The sequence below is a fragment of the Rhea americana genome, unplaced genomic scaffold (assembly GCF_003343005.1).
Source record: "Rhea americana isolate MKP2758 unplaced genomic scaffold, rheAme1 scaffold_97, whole genome shotgun sequence".
Classification (NCBI taxonomy): domain Eukaryota; kingdom Metazoa; phylum Chordata; class Aves; order Rheiformes; family Rheidae; genus Rhea; species Rhea americana.
This window is the reverse complement of record NW_028187166.1, coordinates 1,977,590-2,000,824: the sequence shown is the minus strand read 5'-3', so window position 1 is coordinate 2,000,824 and position 23,235 is coordinate 1,977,590. Positions and strand designations below refer to the sequence as shown.

General features: G+C 36.4%; 1 protein-coding gene across 3 annotated transcripts in view; it reads right to left on the bottom strand.

Annotated features, from left to right (window-relative positions):
* The window catches only part of AK8 (adenylate kinase 8), a 73,311-nt gene that overhangs the window by 43,347 nt on the left and 6,729 nt on the right, over positions 1-23,235 (bottom strand). For all 3 annotated transcript variants that reach the window (XM_085325303.1, XM_085325304.1, XM_085325305.1), the window contains 7 exons: positions 23,120-23,169; positions 22,323-22,436; positions 16,600-16,668; positions 8,212-8,293; positions 6,501-6,572; positions 5,211-5,411; positions 2,294-2,425 (listed from right to left, as the gene is read on the bottom strand). In XM_085325303.1, coding sequence (XP_085181429.1) covers positions 2,294-2,425; positions 5,211-5,411; positions 6,501-6,572; positions 8,212-8,293; positions 16,600-16,668; positions 22,323-22,436; positions 23,120-23,169 — 720 coding nt within the window. The remainder of the gene's footprint in view (positions 1-2,293; positions 2,426-5,210; positions 5,412-6,500; positions 6,573-8,211; positions 8,294-16,599; positions 16,669-22,322; positions 22,437-23,119; positions 23,170-23,235) is intronic.

The following is a 23,235-nucleotide window of genomic DNA, read 5'->3' as shown; positions in this document are numbered from 1 at the left end:
ATACAATAGTATTCATCCTCATTTTACAAATAAGGAATTAAGGCATGGACGGGTTGCACATCACAAGAGGCATGGAGAGTTTGCACAACATCACAAAAAGTCCTAACTCCAACTCATTTTTTTCTTAATATTAGATAACAATAACGCTGTACCTTATTGCATGACTTTTCAATTAATAACCATAAGTTGATTTCACTCTTTCTGAAATCAACAGCACTACTGACTTCAGCTGAAAAAGAATCAAGCACTTACATCTGTTTTATAATTGTTTATCACATTGTTCAACATACAGGAGTAAGAATATACTACAGGAATATTTCTTGAGGAAAGTTAAACGAGTTTAGTGTTTAAGTGACAAGGAATAAGCACAAAAATTAATAGTCACCACTTTTCCCAGAGAAGCAAATTCATACTCACAGGAAACGGTCTAAATATGTAACAAACACTGTGTATAGAACCCAGCTTATGACAACAAATATGTATATGATTAAATTCAACCCAATTTGTGAGAATATTTAAATATAGGATTAAACTTTTAAGCCTCTGTTTCAATCCCAATGGCCTGTCTGGAAATTAAGCATATGCTGAAGTACTCTTCTAAAAATGATGGTTTTCCAGCTCCGTTTTAAATATTTAATTCTTGTAATAATTGATTTACAGTACACTTACAATGAAATTGAACATATGGATGAAGTAGTGGTAATGGTATTTAGTAAAGAGAGCAGCAGCTGTTTTATATACTAGTTGCTTAAAAAAATAAAATGCAAATTTTGACCTAGATGAAAATACTACATCAAACTTACAGTTTTAGAAATGTAGTTCAGAAAAGGTATTCAGAAACAAAAGAGAACAGCAATCTTTAACACAGCTAACAGTTTTTTTTAACACATTATAAGACACATTTCATTTTTAATTAAGTCAATTATATAATTCTTAACAATAAGTCTCTGAAAAAATCTCTAAAAATCTTTAATTTTTAATATGTAAAGATAAAATGAAGCAATATTAAAACGTCTGATAGCATAAAAGTTCTATCAATTTTATTTGTAGTTTTCAGTATTGTAATATAGATTAAAATAATATACATTTACCCTTTTCAAGTGTATTGGATATTTGAGTCATATAGTATTTTTGAAACACTAAAATAATGATAAAATTAAAAATAAAAAAATACTAAAATTAGATCCCTGATTGATTGATAGAGAGACAGTTTCAGAATTGTTTCCATGCCTTTAGTAGAACTACAAAAATTAAACACCTAACCATTAGCTGGAATAATTGTATGGAAAGCATATATGTTGTTTTGAAGGTTTCTAGTTTGAACTTGAAAATTATTTCTTTTCTGGGCAGCTCTACTAAATATGTAACTGAAAACAGTACAGCTCACACCTTGAAGTTATTATTCACTTATAAAGCCAAATCCAGGTTCAGTGAATTCTTTTACTTGACTTCCCAGGGAGCTCAGGGAAGACACTGAAGGACTGGCTACATCAGTATGGATAGAATTAGCTCCACTAATTAAAGAATCCTCCCAACACAAAAAACACCCCACTATCTACTTCATTCTTTTTTTTTTCATTTGATATGAATTGAAAGAATACAAATGAAATTAACTTATATTTTAGTTAACAAAGAGGATATGACTGATCATCAGATTTTACAGACATCAGACAGTTGCTTAAKATAATTTATGGCTACTCCAATATTAGAAGACATTATAGAACACAGATGCAAATCGCATTGATCCTAGCACCCTCCTGGGTGCTAATATTATAGCATTTTTTAACATCAGCATGTACCATCATGAACAAGCCTCATCTAGCATTTTCTGGGCCTCCCTCATGAAAAAAGATAATGTAGATTTTGATAATTGTTTCCTTTTTTAATACATTGTTTTAGAAGCACGGAGTCTAGGAGTCCTCCTCATAGTTCAGAGCAAATTCTCTTTTAAAAGTGACTCAATTTTGGCCAGACAGCTGAAACTGCAAAGATCCATTGATACAATGAAGAATTCAGAGCACAACAAGAATGTAATACATGAAAAACTACTGATCTAAAGAGTATAAAAAATGATGACTAAAGAAAAGTTAGAGATGGTTTGTCACAGAATACATGTTTTATTGGTTTTTATTTCTTCATTGAAATACTTCTCAGACCACTCGAAAATTTGACATCTACAGTGATGGTCTAACAGAGAAATTTTATGCGCAAGAAAGAAAGACAGCAAAAGATAAATGATCAAAAAGAAAGAAAAGGGAGAATTCAGCAAAGTGCATATCTACTATGAACTTACTGTTGACAACACCGTACTTCTGAGCTATTAGTGCTGCCTGCAGGCTCTTCCCACTGCCTGGGGGTCCACAAAAGAGAATCCGTGGTGTAAAGGGGGCAGCTGATCGGTGCCGGGTTTGGACATAGGTGAGAGCTAGAACACGACAGAAGACAAGAAATGCGGTTTATAACCTACTGGTTAAAGAAGGAACACTGATTAAATTCTCTCTCTTTTTTTAAGGTTGTTACTATCATCATCATTTATTTTACCACTGAAATATCTTGAGACTCCAACCAAAATCAGGACTCTGATAAAACTTTAATGGCAGCAACTTACAATGAGAAGCACTTTAGAAATCTTACTGTCATTACACTCGTATACTGTCTTATACTGTCTTTCATCAGTACATGTYAAACCATTTTAAAGAGTGGATTCAATTAATAAGTGCTCTTTTACCATGTTGTTTTTAGCAGAAGTCATTTTTGTCTGATAGCTACAATTTTACCATGGAAATTATAGAGGGAGATAATTACACTTAATACTTTCTGCAGTTTCTGAACAAATATTTAAGTGTAAAAACTCAGGATGTTAAAGTGATATGACATTTATCCAGTTTTGTATGTGATTAGTAGACTCCTAATTACAATTTAGATATTTGTAGTATAGTATGACATAACACAACAGAGCAGTGACAACGCATAACTGAGAATGATTTTATTCTTTTGTCCACCATTTTTCCATAAAGTGAAAAGGCCATTTGATATTTTCAGTCTGATTCCACTCTGTTAGCTGRACAATATTCTTTCTTCTGTGTTTTCTAATGCACAGGAAATACTATGTTCACATCAGTCTATGGACTATAAGAACTTCAAAAAGACCACAGACCACATAAAGCATAATCAAAATTGCTGCATAAAAGAGATCAGAACTTCATTCAGTCACAAAAGAGAACTTGGTGGACTAGCAGGAAGCTAAAGTAAGGTGTGGCTTGACAGTGAGGAAAAAATATGATCAGATTTGGACACAGTTGAGCACTCTTACACTCCACACCCCTTTTGCTAACCCCAGCAGTGAAGTGAGCAGCTCAAGGTTCAGTAGAAACTATGTAAGCTTTCCAGAGATCACACACTGATTTGCAAGTTGCTGGACAAAGCTAAAAGCCATGCCACTGCATCTTGACTGCCATTTTTACCATGATTAAAGATAGCATAGGCACACCTGCACATGCTTCAATTTCCTCTGCAGTTGCAGTGAATAGAATTAAATTTAGCCCAAACATCTTACACTTTAAATTACAGTGTCTACAGACTAAACAGTCCTTGTAATAAAATGATACTACAGCCTAACAAAACAGAGACAGGGTTAGACATCAACATTTGTATTAACCACAATATCATATTAAAAAAGCACAAGGATCAGTATTTTAACCACCATTTTTAACACTGCTATATACTAACAGTTCTTCTATGGACCCTTTCCTAGACATACTTCCAGATCATTATGAAATCTCTTTGTAAGAAAGATACAGCTCCAGCAAACTCCAGATCTGCTCTTTCTAGAGAGCAAATTGGGGTATTGAGAATCTGAYGCAAACTGCAATCACATGGGATCCTGCACATCTCTTACTCCAGCACCACAAGCTGTGCTGGGATACTACACTGTACAATTGACTCTGATGTCACTTATCTTGGCACAAATCAGTAATTCCAATAAAAYTTAAGAGATTACAAAACATTATATTTGTATGAAACAACCCATTATAATCTTAATATAGATGCTCTCTCTTAATTGTTTTTAATCGCTTACCTGTGGCAATAAAAATGCATTTWAAAAAATGAAAACCACAACAGAAAATAGTCTGTTGGCTGTATAACTTGTCCAAAAACAAATATCAGCTAACCAAGGAGTGCTCTAGTTATTCTGAACATTTTCTATAACTCAGTGTATTGAAAAGCACAAACATTACAGGCAAAGCACCCTGCTTACAAATGATGCTTAATTTGCAGTAAATAACCAAGTTAATTAGGAGTAATGATCCCCTAGACAGTCTCCACATCTAATTATTCTTAAAAAAAAAAAAAAAAAACTGGCTGCTTGATGCACTGCAGAAAAAAGATCTAGAGAGGATTTTTTCATTCCAATTTTCAATTTATCTCACTACATTATTAATTAATAATAATTAATATTCAGGCACTCACATTTTTATTTACAATTCCAGGCATGAATTCTTTATGAATGATGATATGAACTTTTAAATTTAATTAAGTAATTTAGAGGTAATTAATGTGTAAATTCAGATTATAAACTTCCTACTTGTTTATCTTAAAAGTGTAGCACTTGTCATTAAAAAAAGACTTTTTTGAGATGCAAAATTACTGGTATATATCAGATCATCTACAGACTGACAGTTATGAAGTACATTATCAATTGGTCTTTCTGGCAGTTTACTTATTTTATTCTTGAAATCAACATTAAAAGTCAGATTGCATTAAAGTCAAGTAAAAGCAAACAAGAATCATTGAAAAGAAAAGCTTCCAGCACAAAGAGTTTTTAAATAATGAAATGTCACCAGCTTTGAACTACTCCAGCTTCTTGTTATCAGACTTGTGAAAGACACATATGGGAGATGAAGAGTAGAGACAAGATGCAGTTTTTTAAGAGAGTCTCTCACAGAAGTAACAGTGACGTTTACTCTACTGAGTCAACTATCCCTTGTTAGGACTGTGGAACTAAGACTTCCCAGTTATTTGTATTTACTCTAGTCTTGTAAAATAATTATCAGGAACAACCCAGACTCTGTATTAGAAAGAACACAACTCAACTGGGAGCTATCAGGTTTGACTAATCCTATTCCTAGGAACTGTCTCTAAAGGCTACTAACTACCTTTCAGATAAGAGTTTATCAACTATCAAATTTGCCGTAAAGGTACATATTTACCTTGTGATAGGACATCCATGCAAGGCTGGTCTGCATTGACTAATTTTAGAAATTTTTGGTAGGTCTGGAAAACTCCAGGGAAGTTTCTATGATACTCCAGCAGTTTCTTTGATGTCTCTTGTTCAGATGTATCTTCTGGTTTCACCAAACGATGCTGCACTACAGGGTCACTTGGCCAGTCAAAGGTCGTATGGTAAACCTCTAGAAGTTAGACACTGATTAGGAATCAAGCAGATGATTTACTAGGTCTTATTCAGTTCCAAAGTTTTCCTAATCAATATCAAAGTCTGTTCAAGCCTTATGTTGTGGCACAGCAATGATTTGTGCACTCCCCTTGTTACTTATGCTTACAGCTGGCTATTATTCAGCAGACACACAGACAGAAAGTGGCCAAGATAACTGGCCACCCTTGTAGTCAAGAAAGCATGATGTGCTTCTCAGCAGGAGCATGCATTTCCTTGTATACRCTGCAATCTCTATTGCAGAGCTGCATATACATAGTTCAAACAAGTCTTTTAGAGAAGCAGTAGTAGTAATGATGGTTTTTGTTCTTGTCAAATGATCTGAAAGTATTTTACAAGCACTAACAAGCTATTTCTTAGATAGAAGGACAGTATTGTTAGCCCTCTTTTTCAAATTAGAAAAGCAAGTCAAGTAACGACTTACCTAACTTCATAGAGAAAGAGCTGGGAATGGGGGATAATTCTCCAAACTCTTAGACTGAACTTTAACCAAGGCCTTTTATAAGCAAATCTCCTTTATTGCAAATAAAAGTCATTCCTTTAGTTAACAATATTCTTCCTAATTCTGCTCCTAAAACATCCAACATATATATYTTTTTTTAACTGAGCAATGTCAGGATTTTATTTCCTGCTGGAGGACTGCTAGAGATACTGAATAGAGAATTTGGAACTCAGTCTATTCAATAGTCATTCAATGTGAGATAACTGAAAGAAAATTGCCTCTCAGAATAAATSAGGATCTAGCAAGGACACATGGCAAAATATAAGTTCATACGGAGAGATTTAATCTTCAAATATTCCATGCTGCAATAGCATACTGTTTGCAGGCTCAATACCAAGCTTCACATTTCCCTGTATTTTATTGTCACAGAATATAAGATACTATTGACATATATCTTCTCCAAACAGTTTATATTTATGATTATAAATTCCTAYTGTTTCTTAGAGGGGTACCATTTAAATTTTAATCTCATTGATATTATAATGTTTCTGGGACCAWGTAACACTCCAGTTTCTAGTGGAGATCAAGAAGAAATGTATACTGCACCTTCTGTGAAGGGATCAAGCCGTTTCCCACTGTTCCGCTCAATCAGTACAGTGTCTGGAGCATAAAGCACAACTAGGTATCRAAAAGAAGAAAACAGAAAGAATAGCTTTTCTTAGTTACTTGCTTTATTTCCTGTAACTGTTTTGATGAATCCTGGTATTGAGGATGGATGAAAGTATTTCAAGCACATTTGTCTCCATTTGTCTTGTTTTCCTGATTTCCCATTATTCTATYTGTAAATACTTGACTTTACTTTTAATCAGAATTTTCCTCCACTTACTGAACAGTACACTGGGAGAAAATATTCATTAATAATATACAGCCCAGTACTCATGAGCACAGGCTGACCCAGTCATCTATACCAATTAACAAGGTATGGTTACATTCTATCTAGATGGAATCCAGGCTAGAAGTCTAGGTTATGAGCATCCACAGGTCATTCAGTCTGATCCTCTCTATACCACAAGCAATTACTTCTCACCCAAATACTTCTGTAGTGAGTCCAATGAAACTTATTTTTGGTTAATCTCACATAAACGTATCCAAGCTGGACTAGAAAGTATCAGAGGATGGAAAATTTATCACTTTCCTAGATTGTTTTTTTTACTAATCATCTTCACAGTTAAATACTATAATTTAATTTCTCTTTTCAATGTATTTGATTACAGGTTTCTTATGACTTTCTCTACCTTATCAAACAGCTCTTTCAGGCACTTTTCTCACTATTAAGATATTCATATACCATAAATTATATCTCCTCTCAATCTTCTTTTTGATTAACTAGACAGACTGCACTTTAAGATTCTCATTCAGGTCTTGGTTGCACAGATAAAATTGTGAGCAAAACTTGACTTCAGATGTTATTAGCTATATGAAAAATACATGCAAGTACTAGACATTAAACATTTTTTCCTAACTCTATTGCAGTGATTCTGAATTCTTCATTAATAGTGGAATCTCACCCAAATCAAATTCAAAGTGACAATTCATCAAGGTTGCTAACATTCTGGCAAGTTCATGATCCACTGGCAAGCTCTACCTTTATCATTTTATGCTGTATTCCACACAATTAATTGTTTCTTACATTGCAAGTAGGTTTTCTAACTATTAATTTAGGACAACTGGCCGTTCTAGTTAGTGAGGGCAGCTGTCAAGGTCTTGTCTATCAGCGTTTTGTCACTGAAGAAACATTGCTCTCAAATTAAGCCACACTCCATCCATACTCAGAAGAATCAAGCTTAAAACCAAGATGTTTCTATTTCACTTGGTGAAGAAAGATTTGCTAGGCTGGTATTTTTTAATTCAATGGAAGAAAGAATTTGGATTTAGGGGATAATAAATTGATTTGTTCTGAGGATCACTAAAGGTAGATTTCTAGAGACTGASATCAGAGAAAATTTGAACCCACTCCTAGAATAGAAGTGGAACTACGACTAAATGCTCAGAGACACTTACTGGAGCGGTCTTGAATTTACAGAACTCTAATGTACAAGAARATAAGGGTTTCTGTGGAAAACACAGGATTTAAAGTCTTATAGGTTAGCTCAAGTCCTTCAATGAATCTGAACCATGCTGAAACATCACTCTACTGTCTAGTAATTATGGTGTCTTTAGGATATGCACTGAAGTTATTATTTAGGATGTTCAGGTAAAAATGCTTCTAGACTTTCACATACTGGATATAATCTCACTTTAACCTTGTACTGCCTACCAACATGCACAGGAATGATGCCAGATGATTGCAGCATCCATGCCTGTTCCTGGTTTTCAGGGAAGCCTTCCAAAATCCAACCCTATTGAAATAAAGCATGAAACAGTTATCGATCCTGGAACACAAAATACACAGGAAAAAAAAAAAGCTTAGGATTAAACACACTGGTGCTATTTGTACAACATTGCTTCATTCTGATCTCACAATAGGACAATGTAAGAATGGATCAATTTTCTCATACTACCCGACAACATGAACAAAAGAACCAGGACCTAAGATATATGTGTGTGTGTGTGTGTGTGTGTATATATAAACATATATATGTATACATATATATGTACATATATAAACGAAGTGCTTGGAATATCATTTTGTTAATAGAAAAAAAAAAAGATTAATCTACTAACAAAACATCCTACAGACCACTACATCCCAAATATTTTCAACAACAGTAACTAATTTCCGGAATATGCTTGTGCTCACTGCAACCGTTATCACAGACTCTTACTCGCAAGTAGCTATTCAAACTAACCTACCTGGAGCAGGATCAACTAGACAATGAAAGAATAACACCACCGTTGTTATGCAATCTCTGTGCAAAATACACTCTATCCTAACACAAATATAGGCTCCCCTCCCTATATATTCAGAACATCGGTCTCACTGAGCAACTTAGACGAAATGTTCTGCAGCAAGAATTTCATCCATTTACCTGTTTAGGGAGAAATCATTTCAGTGAATCAAAGTATGCAGTTGAGTTTTGTTATAGATGCTTGTGACAGAAGAAAGCAAACACAGAACACTGATATTTTTGTGAAATGACATGCACTAATAACACTACCACAGTGCAAAGGACATTGATGTATTGTAACAATGATTTTTTTTCCTGTACTTCAATCCTAAACTTCCCTCTTAAATAAAAACAACCCACAACAATTTCTACAGTTTTGAAATATTTAAAAGGATACCAGCCCACACTGTATAAAAAAAGAGGCTAAACAAATCTAAAGACAGATTTAATGCCAAGAACAGTGAGGAAAATATGCATGCTTTCATTATTTTCTTAAATTATACAGGAAAACTCACAGTAATGGAACCAGCATTCCCAAAGCTAATGAAGCAACAGAGCAAAAGAAAGAAAAAAGAAAAAAGAGCCTTTTGCTCCCTTAAGTCCTTGTTATAGCCAGCTAAGTGTTGGATTGAGCATCTTTAAAAAAACATTTACAGAGCTCTGAAATACTGTAGGAGTGCTGCAGCCTCACTCAGTGTCTGTGTGATGCAGTATTTGAAATCTAATCTGCTCACCACTCTTGAGTCTGAATCTTCTAAACTTTGCCTAATTTTTCTGCTAGTTGCTTAACTACACAGACCCTTGTCACCATATCCTATACCCCAAAAGAACTTCGTGATACTATAATAAATCTGAAAGACTATCTTTGTATTTGAAATAAAGAAGATATTTTAATATTGCATTAGCTAGCAATCATTATTATCTCCCATATAAATTTGAAGCTCTGTCAGTATGGGGTCCAAAGGTTTTAGAAGTATTTCAGAGAAACGTATCTCCATGACTTCTGTAGGAGGAAATTGGGACATTCCAATTATACAAGAAAAYAGAGTAGACTACTTAAAATTCCTTAATTAGCCTGGTTTCAGGAACATGTCATCCTGTTGGTATCTGTAGAAAACAACAGACTCAAGTAACTGCAAGTCATTTTTACCGCTCCCAGTGTTTGCTTTATCAAATTAGGATGAACCACTGTCTAAGGTCACACAGGTGCTAAGAAATCAATTTATCCATTGGGACTTGCAGGAGAGAGGTAAGGCTGCACAATATTTTTAGCAGTATGCTAGGAATTTCAGCACTGGTTGTGAATATCTTGTGTTTGTACAACATATACATAGGCCCAGATCCTCTTCTAGGGAGAAAAGGCATCAGAGTCCTGAAGCCAACGGATCTATGCCAATTTAAACAGACTATAAATCTGGCTCATTTTCTCCATTCCAAGTGCTATACTTTTGGAAACTAAAAAAAAAAGCCCTTTGCTTCTGATGCCTATACAGCTTATAGAACGGAAGCAAGTATTAAGCAACAGGCAGCAAACACAGAAGACATTCTTTAAACAACATATAGCAAACTTCATGATGCTTATATACAAATTTCAAAAGTCCTTAGAGCAGGCAACATGCAATTTTATAGCTAAAAGTTTTTGCAATGTAGAAAACTATAGCTCAATAAATAGCTTCTTGCAACAAATAATTTTAAACATGCATAACAAATAAACACTACAAAAATAGTTAGCATTTTGGATCTTATTTCCAAAGGTCTCTGAGTTCCAGGGTATCAGTCAATCCCTAATTAGAATACATTATCCATCTACTTGACAGTTCAGTGAAATGTCTATTCCACCACAGAGCTGCAGCTTTGTTCAGAACAGGTTTATTGATATTCTGATGCATTCCCTCTCCATACCCCCAGTGGCTTGGTTCTGTTTTATCACACATCAAAAAGGCCGTATGCTCAGGGCACCCCATGCACAGCTCAGAGCTGGAGGTCTGAACAGCTGCAAGTAGTATGGTATCACAGGAGGGACAAGCTCCAAGCAGATGTCACAGATAAAAAAAAAAAAAAAAAAAAAGGGGGGGGGGGGTGCAGCTTGGGAACTAAGCAAGAGGAAGCAAGACACAGCAGAGCAAGACCTGACTTAAAATATGCCTATCATGCTTTATGCAAACACTGGTCTTTCTTTGCCCTCCTGACTATCATTAAAGTGTAATTAGTAACTTCACATGGTAAGAATTTGTTTCTTTATGAAGCTATCTATTTTTTGTCCTTGATAGCAGTAACCTTACTTTCATGCATGGATGGCATCTTGTCTCATCAAGGCTAGAATGAAGGTTAAAAGTTTGAGAAATTCTATAGTGCATTATTTTGTGGTCTCTCTTTCAGCTGGAACCACAATCCTTTCTCATCTCACGGCTGCTATAAATACAGCATTCTGCTCTTGCCTTAATGTCAGATGAAGTGCTCCTTGGAGACCCATGGCACACTGAAAATCAGCAACAGGGAAGTACTTTCAAAGCCATCACTTTCCTCTCCAAATTTAAAGAATCTGGAGAAAAGGAAACCCTCACGGTCATTCCCAAACACAAATCTCCTTCTTTTGCTGGCACACTGTCAGCTGTAATACCAAACCTATGTTCTGTCAACTTTCCACCTCAATAATAATGACTTGAATATTCAGTTCTCTCTTGTTATTTGGCCTACACAGCTGCAAAATTTGTTAAAAATCCAAAACTGACACTGCCTCAGAATAATGCAAACAGCAAAGGGATAACGTAAAGAAATAATGCTGAATCACATGGCACATCTGAAAGAACTCTCAAACACAAGCATAAAGATTAAACGTCATGAAAAATGCTGCCTTYAGGAAAGCATGTCTTCACAGTAGCTTTTCCACAACATCATTGGTATTTTTGAAAAAGTATTACATGCATTTTTCTCACATTTAAAGGGAGAGGATAGACAACAGTGCAACAAAACAACACAATAATAGCTACTGTGGAACCAACATTTCTGAGATTTTCAGAAAATAGTAGACTGAGGAGAATAGTATAAATATTGCAAAGATAGGCAAATTTAAATGTGAGATAGTAGCACTTATTGAAATTTAAGTATTCCAAATGATAAAAAACAAATGACTATTACTAACAAATTCAGTGTCCCAGAGTTGGACGTTCAGTCCTTATTTTTTTTTATTGGCTGACAATCTTTATTGCTTTAGATTCTTCTTCTTTATCTGCTCGCAAAATGGGGAGTAATTGGAATCAAAGAGAGATAATAATACAATTAAGATCCTGACCCGACTAATGCACAGGGAACTACATCTATTGCCAATCCTACTCCTGCAGTCTGTCAGCTTTAGCAGCATGGATGATGGAAGAAGCTCCACCTTACCAAATTTCTCATTAGAAAGGAACCTTTTATTCCCCAGGTACAACGTATTCCTGTAGCTTCAGTATAAAAAATGAGCCGCATTCTTTGTGGAAAAAAAAAAAAAAAAAAAAAAAGAAGAAGGTTAAGAGGCCAGCTTCCCTCCCCAGATACACTTATGAAACATCACTGTCCTTGGAAGGAGTCACAGAGACAACATGATGATCTCTATCTAAATCTAAAGACAACTAGTAGCCATTGCATTGTTTTCCTTCCTGTTCAGTGACAGTCACTACCCTTTGGAATTGTTTAATATCAATCAGAAGTAATTCTGCCCTTGAGTTCATGTGACTCACTGGCCTAGGCTTAGTTTCTAAATCATCCTAAGATGTAAGGATGCTCAGCTATCTCTCTCACAAACTCATTATCTAGCAATCTCTTCACTAGCTTTCCCCAGTTCTATAAATTCCCTCCACAACGCCAGCAGCACCAGAGTTAGACAACAGTCAGATGAAAAGCCTTCATATAAGCTGTTCAAGTCCCAGGTTCTAACATAATGCTTGCAATAAGTTCTCTGTGTAGGCTGGAAGACCTACTCATCTGATCCCTTGCAGCCCTAACTGCATTTGTATTAGAAGAACACACAACAGTGTCTCAGAAGWGCTGTTGATCAATAAAAATGTTCTCCTTGGAGGATGCCTGTGACATCTATAAACCTGTGAGTGTCAAAACAATAGTACAAAAAATTCTGTATTCCTACTGTCAGTGGGATGAAAGCTGTGCAATTAATGCCAACCCAAAGGCACCACAAGGAGAAATAAAACAAACAGCTGGTGGTCCTATGGTCCAACATACTGTTCCTAATCTATTCACATTTTCAGTTAAAAATGCTGACTCATGTTTTGAGAGAGAGAGCATAAATTCAGGCAATGAAGTAAAAAACCCACAGTATTGACTTCATTAACACTCACACAAGAAGAATGATGCAATTAAAAGGCACAGGTCTTCCTCTTTCAAGTGAAAGTGATGCACAATACGGGGAGATTTTAGTGGTCTTGAATTCTGTCTACCAATAAGATGACCTTCAATAAGCTATCACAACTTTTGAAAAGTCAAGTATGTGTTTTTCCAAAAAGGAGCTGAAATACTAATCACACTAATAATATGTACTCCGCTCCTGCTCAACATCATGGAAACTTTCTAAAGGAAGTTTTTATTTCCCCTACTGTTCTGTAACAAGCCCAGCACTGGTTCAGTGCTGCTGGCGGTAATGACAGCAACATAAAATGTAGGCAGGATGCTATGCAGCTGTTGTCATTTGAACTCTCTTGTCACTTTACTCAGAGTTTATATGACTTAAAACAACAGACATGGAGAGATCCTTCCCTCACTGCTACAAGGAGAACAAGAACAATGCCAACAATTATAGAAAGCATGCAGCAAAAAAAGCATAGGTGGATGCAGCCTTTGGAGACTAACAGATTTTGCCTACACATTGATGCTTGCTAAAATTCACTTTAACAGTATCACAGTGAACACTGGAGAAATTAGCTGTTGAAATCATGTCTGCTTTTAAGCAGAGGAAGTGACTTATGTGACAGAATGAGCACCTTGGAAAGATTGCCCAGAGAGGTTGTGGAGTCTCCTTCTCTGGAGACGCTCAAAACCCGCCTGGATGCAATCCTGTCTAAYATGCTCTAGGTGACCATGCTTGAGCAGGGGGGTGGACTAGATGATCTCCAGAGGTCTCTTCCAACCCCAACCATTCTGTGATTCTGTGATTTTATAGCTACTATTATAAAAGCCCTAAAAYGAAGAGTTATTTGTCTACTTTCTAGTTCGCTGCAACCACTGCCACCAAAACAATCCTCCTCCTCATAGCACTAGAGGACAAAAGCCCCAAGCAACTATTACCTTTGAGAGGTCACCTCAGAAAACCAAACCAAAGTTTGGTATTTAACCAGAACTAYTGACAACACCAAGGGTTTCCTGGCATCTTGCCTACCCTATACCCTAACTACTACCAGCACAGGTTCAGTAGCTGTTAGTGTTAAACTGAACCACTATGCACRGAAACTGAAACCAGCCAAAAGTCTAGCAGTTAGCAGTTCCACTCTTGGGCTTACCATCTTTCTTTCTTATTTTCACTTCTATGCATTTAAATATATTTTAAACATTCTCACCAGAGAAAAAGTTTGCTGTTCCCATCTTGCCACAAAGACAAGATGGTAAATCATACAGTAACCTGACTTGCTCTAAACTGTGGTATCTCATTTCACTGCTTACATATAAAATGTTGATTGTCTCTAGTCTTTTTTTGTTGCTCATCTACTAGTATGTACAGAGCTGACAATACTGGTTTCTTGGCAGAGTTCATCATTTACACTCTTTAATTCAAAAGGCCACAGAAGTAAACAGGATGATACATCACATATTTGTGTTTTTAAGTATGTTCTCCTGCCAACTGAGAGGCTTAAATCCTGAGTGAATTTAGTATGCAAATACAATAAATAATACCAGATATTTGGTCTGAAGGGCTAAATATCTGCAAGACGAGGCAAGGTGAGGTGAAGAGTTTCCTAATAACATTTAAATACCAACAGATAGTCTTTGAATTCACATCTCACGCAGCCAAATGATTGGCAAGGTAAGTCACAGTTTAGCTAGTGCTAGTGCTAACCTATTGCTTAAAGAGAGTCAAATACTACCTATTTTTCTATGGCTAAATATTTGCAACAAAAATATGACACAGACAGGTGTCCTCTAGCAAACTTCTCAGGCAGAAACAGTTTAAGAGRCTACACCACTCAACCGTTCATTACCATGCTGATCGAGTTATCCTTTCCACAGTTCATACACTGTAATTTCACCATCTGATATAGTTTACACAAAGCAGGTCCACTGAAAGCCACTTTCATCAGTGGTTTAAGCAAAGCTAACTGACTTTGCAGTGAAGCACATGAGGACCTCGCTGACAATTATTTACACTATCTCAGTTGTAAAGCAATAACCCTTAGTCAAGGCAGAAAACTATTTTTGAATTCTTCTTGCTAGTACTGTGGATATTTCTCAGCACCCACAGACACCTCTGTGCTACAGAATTACCATCTTAAAACCACAAGGCAATGGCCCAGCCCCCTAGTATTATGATTTTGTTTTAAGTGAATGGAAATATCATTACATTATATACTCTAACCCTTGAATATTTACTTGTGTTTATTTCAGGGTCTGTTTGTAAATGGAAGCTTAAAAAACTGCAGACCATTGCAGACCATAGCAAGAATTATAGAGATACAGGGAGAAGCACAGGATATAAGATTTTTAGCATTTCCTCTCAGTGTCTGATGTTAAGACAGCTTTAGGAAGCAAATTTTAAAGTTCAGTGAAACATTAACGAATGGCCCTGCTTCACTCGACAAGCAAGCTAGATGATGATGTCAAGATACAAAGCAGTCTAATAAAGCATACCAGCCTTGCAACGTCTTTATGAGGTAAGGAAGGGCTRATTATTCCTGACCCACAAATTAATAGACAGACTGACTGTTTTAAGAACATGTATTATTTACTCGAAAAAGGTTCTTTAGTCCTTCATGAATGTAAAACCTACTATGGACTATGCGCTTTTTTCCCCTCAAGAAGTACATCAAATAATATACAGTCTATATTGTTTAGAAAGAGATTTTTATCTGTTAGATTATTATGTCTCTTACAAATAATCTTTTATTATGGACTGATTATGGACTCAGTAGACCATAACAACATCTGAGGTTTTACAGGAAGTACATAAAAGAGATTTTGCTTTCCTTGAGTCCAGACATTAGTTTCAACCAATATTAATCTATTTAAGTTCTCTTTTGGTTCTATTTGAAAAATCTCTACTTACAATAAGTCTAAGTACACAGGAGAAAACAATACCACCACAGATCCATGGATACAGCAGCCAAACCTCTTCAGTTGCCTATTCTTGTAAGTTAACAGTGAGCATATTAATTATTACCTAGAAGAGAATATATTCAAATTCCTAACACAGGAAGAAAAAAAAAGACACAATGAGCAAGAAAGAAAATTGAAACGAATAACATTAGACTCTCTTTTCTCCTTTCATCAGWAAGAGCTAAAAACTTAACTCAGTCTATTGATTTTTATATATTTTCTGTTTATCTGCTTTGTCCACTATAACTCCGCCAGTTGCCCCAGGCAATCAACAAAGCTATGCTTGTTCAGTCTTTGATCATGTCTGTGCTATAAGATTAGCATATGCATACTCTCATCCTCCCCTTTATCCTGTTAATAAAGCTCCAAAGTCCCTCTGCTGATGTTCAAGAAAGCAATTCACTCCAGAGCCCCCAAAGATTTGCCCCCATTCCCTCCTCTGCTCGGGACTCAGAATGCTAACTACTATGCACGAGTTGTGTAAGTGCTTATCCGCTGGCCCTCTGAGGAGCAATTCTTACTTGTTTGATGCAGTCCACGTTTGACAGACGTTCCTGGATCAGATTGGCCCAAAGTGCATTGGGAATTTTCTAAAGAAAGAACAAAAAAATAAGGCTGAATATTCACAATTGAGTTCAAAAGGAATTTTATCATGCAGGCACATTCCGGTTAAAGGTGAACTGAGATATCTCCTTAAAATAAATAAATAAATTAAACTGTGCAAGTCCCCAAGTCATTAACACAATGTATCAGAGTATTAATAAGGGCACAAAAATCAATGTTAAAGGTAAGCTAAACATATTTCTACTTGCCAAACCCCATATCCGAGCTTTTTGCAAACTAACACAGAAACAGCACCAAATTTTGCACACTAACTACCACACTGGACCTCAAACCTGCGAAYGGATCCATAAGAACATCACATCCACCAGTAGTCCCTTTTACCGTAACAAGTATCTGACCCACTACTCCTTCATATGTCAGCACATACAGCATTAGTGATATTAACAGATATCATGTGAAACAAGCAGAATCTCAAACGCATAATAGATAAAAACCAAGAGTCTGATCTTCAGGAGTTTTGTTTTATAGTTCCTGGTATCTCTTACCCATTACCCAGAAAGCTAAATTTAAAGTTACTTTATTTTTGTAATCAGCACTGTGAAATAGGATTGAAATTGTACGCTCCAAGATTTTCAGAAGCCCTATTTCATTCTGCGGCTCTTTCATGAATTTTTATCTTGCCCTTTTCCAGAGCTGCTTTGTAAGACAGTATTTGCTATCTGACAGGAGAGAGGAGGAAGTTGCGCTTAGAGCTTCTATGCTGAACTTGGTTAACCAAGCTCTGTGTTAGTCAGTTTGCCTTGCTAAAGTCTAAACCTTCGGCCCTGTCAGTCAGGGAAGCTATTAATCACTTGACTAAGTCAAACCACCTTGTCTCATTCATTTTGTCATAATTAGTAAAATGAAGACCCAGAAAGACTTCTGAAGATGGATTCTCTCTGTCCTGAGTCACAACATTGYCTTTCAATCAATACAAGAAACTTTAGATGACGTGAGCTTGACTCCTCATTCCAAGTAGCTACATATATCATGGGTTCCCACAGACCTGTTATTCTAACCAGTCTGAAGGGTATAATCCTAAGAGCATTTCTTTAGGCTTACGCTATAATAAAGGACGTAACTAGACATAATGAAAACGTGCCTATGTGGAAAAAAAACATAATAATCATCCTCATCAGCTCATGAAACAATTTCAGCAGGAGTAGTGGAAACTCTATCACACAAGTCACTCCCAAGTAGACCGGAGAAAGCACTCCAGAATACACAACAGAGAACAGTCCTCAGCCGGCTGTGGAATGGGCAAGACGGCCCAGGCAGGTGGTGCGTGTGGGAGGGGTGGCAGGGGGCTGTTTTGTTTTGTTTCTGTCTGCTATCCCCAGCTCTCRGTGCCTTTCTTCGTATCAACCATTCATCAGGCAACGTTCAAGCAGGTAACAGAGAAAAGGGGAAAGAAATTGCTGTGTTTCTTGAAATTCAGCAGGTCTCATAGGGTGGTACGTCAAAGCCTCCTGCAGCCTCTCGCTGCTGGAGTCTGGGTCTGTGGCTTTGAGTCTGTCACCTTCCAAAGGTGCATCACGCTGCTATCAAGAACAGCTAGCGTCTTGCTTACTTCTTTGATGTGTCACGTCGAGAGAGGCTAGCAATTGCCGGCAGTCCACTCTGCTAAGCCGTGCCAAACCAACTTAAACCAAAATTATACTAACTTCTAGTGCAGTTATATTCTAAGTCCTCTGTTTTGAGCAGTGTTTATTGCACAAAAACAATCAAGGACACACAAGCAGGTGTTTCAGGGTATTAGCTCCTCCTGCTCTCYGTGGCTCAGTTCCAGTTTTATTTCCTAGTCAGTTTTCCTTCCACTGAACAGTGGCCTACAAAATCACTTTGAATAGGCTGTTTGTAGTATACCTCATTATTCAACTAGAAAACATTAAATCTGACATGTATCCAGCATCATATAGCACATTCATATTTTCTCTCTCATAAACACTCACATAAATATACCACAAGGTGATAGAGGGACATCACCTCCCAGGAATCCACAACAACGGACAATGAGCCACAGATAACAGCAGAGCTTATCCAAGGCACACTGCGCCTGACCTTATATCCAGCACGTTTAACTGAAAGAACTGCTGTTTGAAACGTTAAATTTTCCAAAAGCTGCGGCATTTTTCTTATATTCAGATGCATGTATATTTTGCTTATAGGCTAAACACACTGATTTAATCACTGTTCCCATACCGATGAAAATCTGTACTCATTCATGACTGATTCTAAATGTCCCATGTTATTCCAGTGACATCATATTTCATCTTACATGCCTGATCTCCTCAAAGTGATGTTTTTGGCAATTCTTTCACAAAACTGCTACACTTTTTGTTTAGTCTGAGAGGGGGAAGGACTTTCCCTAGATGTTCCCATTGGAAGTTTTGGACATATTTGTTCTGAAAATGGCTACAGCTAACGTCTTCAAAGTTGGTTGCCTTATAATTTGGAACCTGGGAGAGAAAAGCAGTCAAGCTTGAAGAAGTTTGGTTAGTAYTTTGAAAAATCATGAATGTTTAAATTTAGCTTGTTCAGATAAAGACACACAGAAAGGCTGTTCTTTTCATGTATACACAAGACTGGAACAGTTCCTATTTGTTCCTTCACAGTGACTTATCCTGGAATAGATTAGAATGCTGAACATGCATAGCTAAGGATGCCTTGGGTTTTCCTCTCTTCTATTATATTTCTGCTTAAAAAGCACAGGGATATGATGCAACTGTACAGCAGTTTTAAGTCATTAAGCAGTAAACAAGCACCTTAACTGCAATGTAGTATAGCTTTAAGAGCACACCCATCCTGCAAAACCACAATTACCCCAGTTGTTTCAACTTCTTATTTTATCCAGCTCACAGGAAAAGTGAAACATGCAATAGCCCATCATTAGACTTCTCTATAGAAAAAATTTGGAGGTGCCTTCTATTAACATTATAATAACTAGAGATGAGGGAATAATTTGCAATGATTTATACAAAAATGTAGGCTCTTTTTCTGTTCATGGAATATTTATTGGTAGCTCATGATTYCTCAAATTTATTGAATATTCAAAAATATTTGACTTCTTTTTGAAACATTTTATGTGCCGAATGTTCACATTTCGCTTTGAACATTCAATATTTAAAATTCACTACTTGAGCTGTGCTCATTAGTAAGTGACCAGGTGTGTGATAGTGCATGATTACATGTCCAAATTTAAAAACTGAGCTTTGGAGAATAAACAGGCATTTTAAATACCCCTTCCATGAATTCCTGTGCCGGCAGAACTCAAATGCTTCAACGTTCACTGGAAGTGAACACAAGAGACGAAAGTATGGCTAAAGAGAAGTAACTAAAATATATGAACAAATATTTGTGTATCTTTTTCTAGCATTTGTCCAGATCTAGTAATACTGGCCTACTGACCTACAAAATGAACAAACTTTGGCATTGGGGTTAATTTAGTCAGAGTAACTTTATACTCATGAAATGGTCCTCTAATTACATTAAATTGTGTTATATGATCTTCACACAAGGCTTTCAAAAACACAGACTTAGTTCATGCTTTTTCTCTTCCCATTTATTAAATTGCTTTGGCTAGGACTACAACTTTTTAATGCCATGGTTGTAACAAAGATTGCATAAACAGCTATTGTTCTGTTCCTGAACAGACATTCAAATCCTATTAGTGCTAATGGATGTTGTGTGTGTTAGAAGAGTCAAGTTTACCACTTGCTTCAGCAGAACCAGGGGTCACTTACAGCAAAAAATAGGTTTAACCAACAACACTAATCAGCAAGGGGAAACATAGCTCTTCAAGATGATATTTTGGCTACATTTTAAGTCACTGTAAAGCTTCCACTGATTTAGAGGAAGCCAGGAGTTCCTTCCATATATAACTCCCTCGTTTAGGGAGTTACAAATGAAGACTCACACTCACACTAAAAGAACAAAAGAAAGTGATTTAGTGAAGACTATCTTCTAGCACCTAACATCCTAGAAACAAAGGTGAACACCGCACAGTACTTAAACACCACCAGATTCTTCTCTTCAGGCACTCCTTACTACCTGATTAGCCTTGACATTTTTGGCTTTCATCTTCCACACTATCCGTCTTTTTAAATCAAATAAGCCCGAAAGGACACCCTTGAAAGTGCATCTGTATAGTGTGAAATATGTTAATAATTAGAGTAATTAAACCAAAGGGAATTTTTGTTTTAAATTTTCCTACTGTAAGTTGAAACGTATGAATCTAGTAAAACAATCTTTAATAATTAGAACAAAGATTTCAAAGTGCATATTCTCAGTAAAAGATCGTTTTATATCATGATAGCCAAAAGTGAAGCTTTTTGGTATTAAGTTCAGTAAGTTCAATGAACTCTTCCCTCTCAGATCTTTAAATACATTATTTGAGGTTTCACCAATCTTCACTCTTTAACTGACTGTAATACACAYTAGTCTATTTCCAGTCTGGTTTTCTAAGGAAATAAAATTTATGTAATCATACTATTTGCCCTTTCAGCAACTTCTGAATCGGTTGGCCAATTTCAACCAAATTTATTGGGGGGAGGGAGAGAAGTCCCACAGATGTAAAGATCCTCCAATTTTTATGAAAATAGGTGACCAGGGAGAGGAAAGAAACTCAAACTAGTGGTCTTGCCACAGAGAGTCACAGAAAACTAGGTTTCTTCCATTCCATTACGCTTGGAACTCCTTGACATTTAGGGAAAGGAATCAGCTAAAAGAGCAGGCATCAGAAGTGGAGATGCCTGGGAAATGCCTGAGCGGAGAAGCTCCCATGTATTCAGGCTATTCCTTCAACATTTTGTTCTGATCTATTTGTCATTAGCCTTTAACAACAGGTTGACACTGGTGATCAAGTAATACTGTAAATCAGCATCATTACTCAGGCCATAAGTGTTCATAGAACCAACTCCTTTGAACATTAAGGAAACCCACAATGAATGGATTCAAATCCCGGAATGGAGCAAACCGTGTTGTGGGGGTTGGTAAGACTGCATCAATCCAAGAACTGAATGACTTCCTGAGTCCACTGCTATTTCCTCAGCCTGAGAGCTTCTCGGGTTTTCAATAACTGACTGTATTGTCCTATGACTTGGAGTTAGTGCACCAAGTTATCTGTATCATGCTATAGAAAAATCCAACATGCAATAATAATAAAAAAATTCTTTCTGTATATATTTTCCAGAGCATTTTGTACCGAAGGAGACTTCAGAAATTAATGTTTATTTTACTGAGATTGTCGAACACACTGAAATATAACAAACTTTGTTTATTGAAATAATGATACATTCTTTAAATGATATTGTGCATATCTAGACCTCTCTTAATTTTGTTACTCCACTTTAAGGTTCCTATTTCCAAGACCTCTACTACTCTACTTTGTCTCCCCCTTCTGCTCCTACTCTACACCCTGACAGATTTTTATCTTTGCCCATATCATGTTATCTCACAGAGATGACCCTTCTTCTCTGAAAGACCCTGCACCTATATATGTATTAACAAATGTATAAAGCACCATTGATATCAGAATATTTACTCTGATCTGCTAAATTTATAGCAGTGGAAATTATGGGAGTGCCACATAATTCCTCTTCTGTGACATACAGAACTACTATTATTACTTGCTCTTACGCACCTGTTTTCTTTCTTTATATGCCTTTGCTTCTTTTGTCAGCACTGATATATCCTTGAATAACAAAGTCTCCTGAGAGATACGTATGGTATCCAAATGTTTACAAAGCCACATTGCCTGAGGGAAGAAGAAGAAAAAAAATACAAGTTGAAATATTTGGAAAGAAAATGAAACATTTCCAGAATGCTACAGAAAGCCAGAGAGCATTTTCCTAGCCTCCAATTTAAATGAACAGACTGTATGTGTGACTTCAAGCAGTTTCTTATAAAGATATTCAAGACTCTACAACTTTGAATAAGGCCTTTTTTATCTATCAGATAACATGAATTTTAAAGAAAGCAGCATTCTTCCTAGCATGTATATACCATCATCATCCGTAAAGTTTCCATGTGTCAGCTTTCTTGGTGGTTCAAACACAACTCTGACATTTTCAATTAAGTGGTACCAGTGGACAGGAGAGAGAACTGGCCAGGCAAATGAAGCAAATAACAATTTGGGAACACCTCAAGCATGTAGCTGTGGTACTCCTCCCAGGCTAATCAGTCCTGCTAAAACACTGTGTAAATAAGTCCAAGAAGAGTTCTGTTGTAGAACAGCTGTATCACTAGCACTATCTAAGCAAGTACTTGCAGAGCTCAGTATCCTTAGGAATGCTATCCTTCAACATGTCTTTTGCTCTTGTATCACTTTGACAATTCCAAAAACCATTTTCTCAGAATAAGATTTCCACAAGCACTGAGTTCAACAGAAAGCAAGAAGTTAAGCAGACAGTATTATGACACTGAAAGTAGCATACTTACAACCGTAGTTTTCCCAGAGGCAGGTGGACCAAGTATACARATTCTTGGAGCTATGGAACAAGAATATGTGAAGATGTAGAAAAACAGAAATTCCAGCTKCTTTCCCACTATCACAC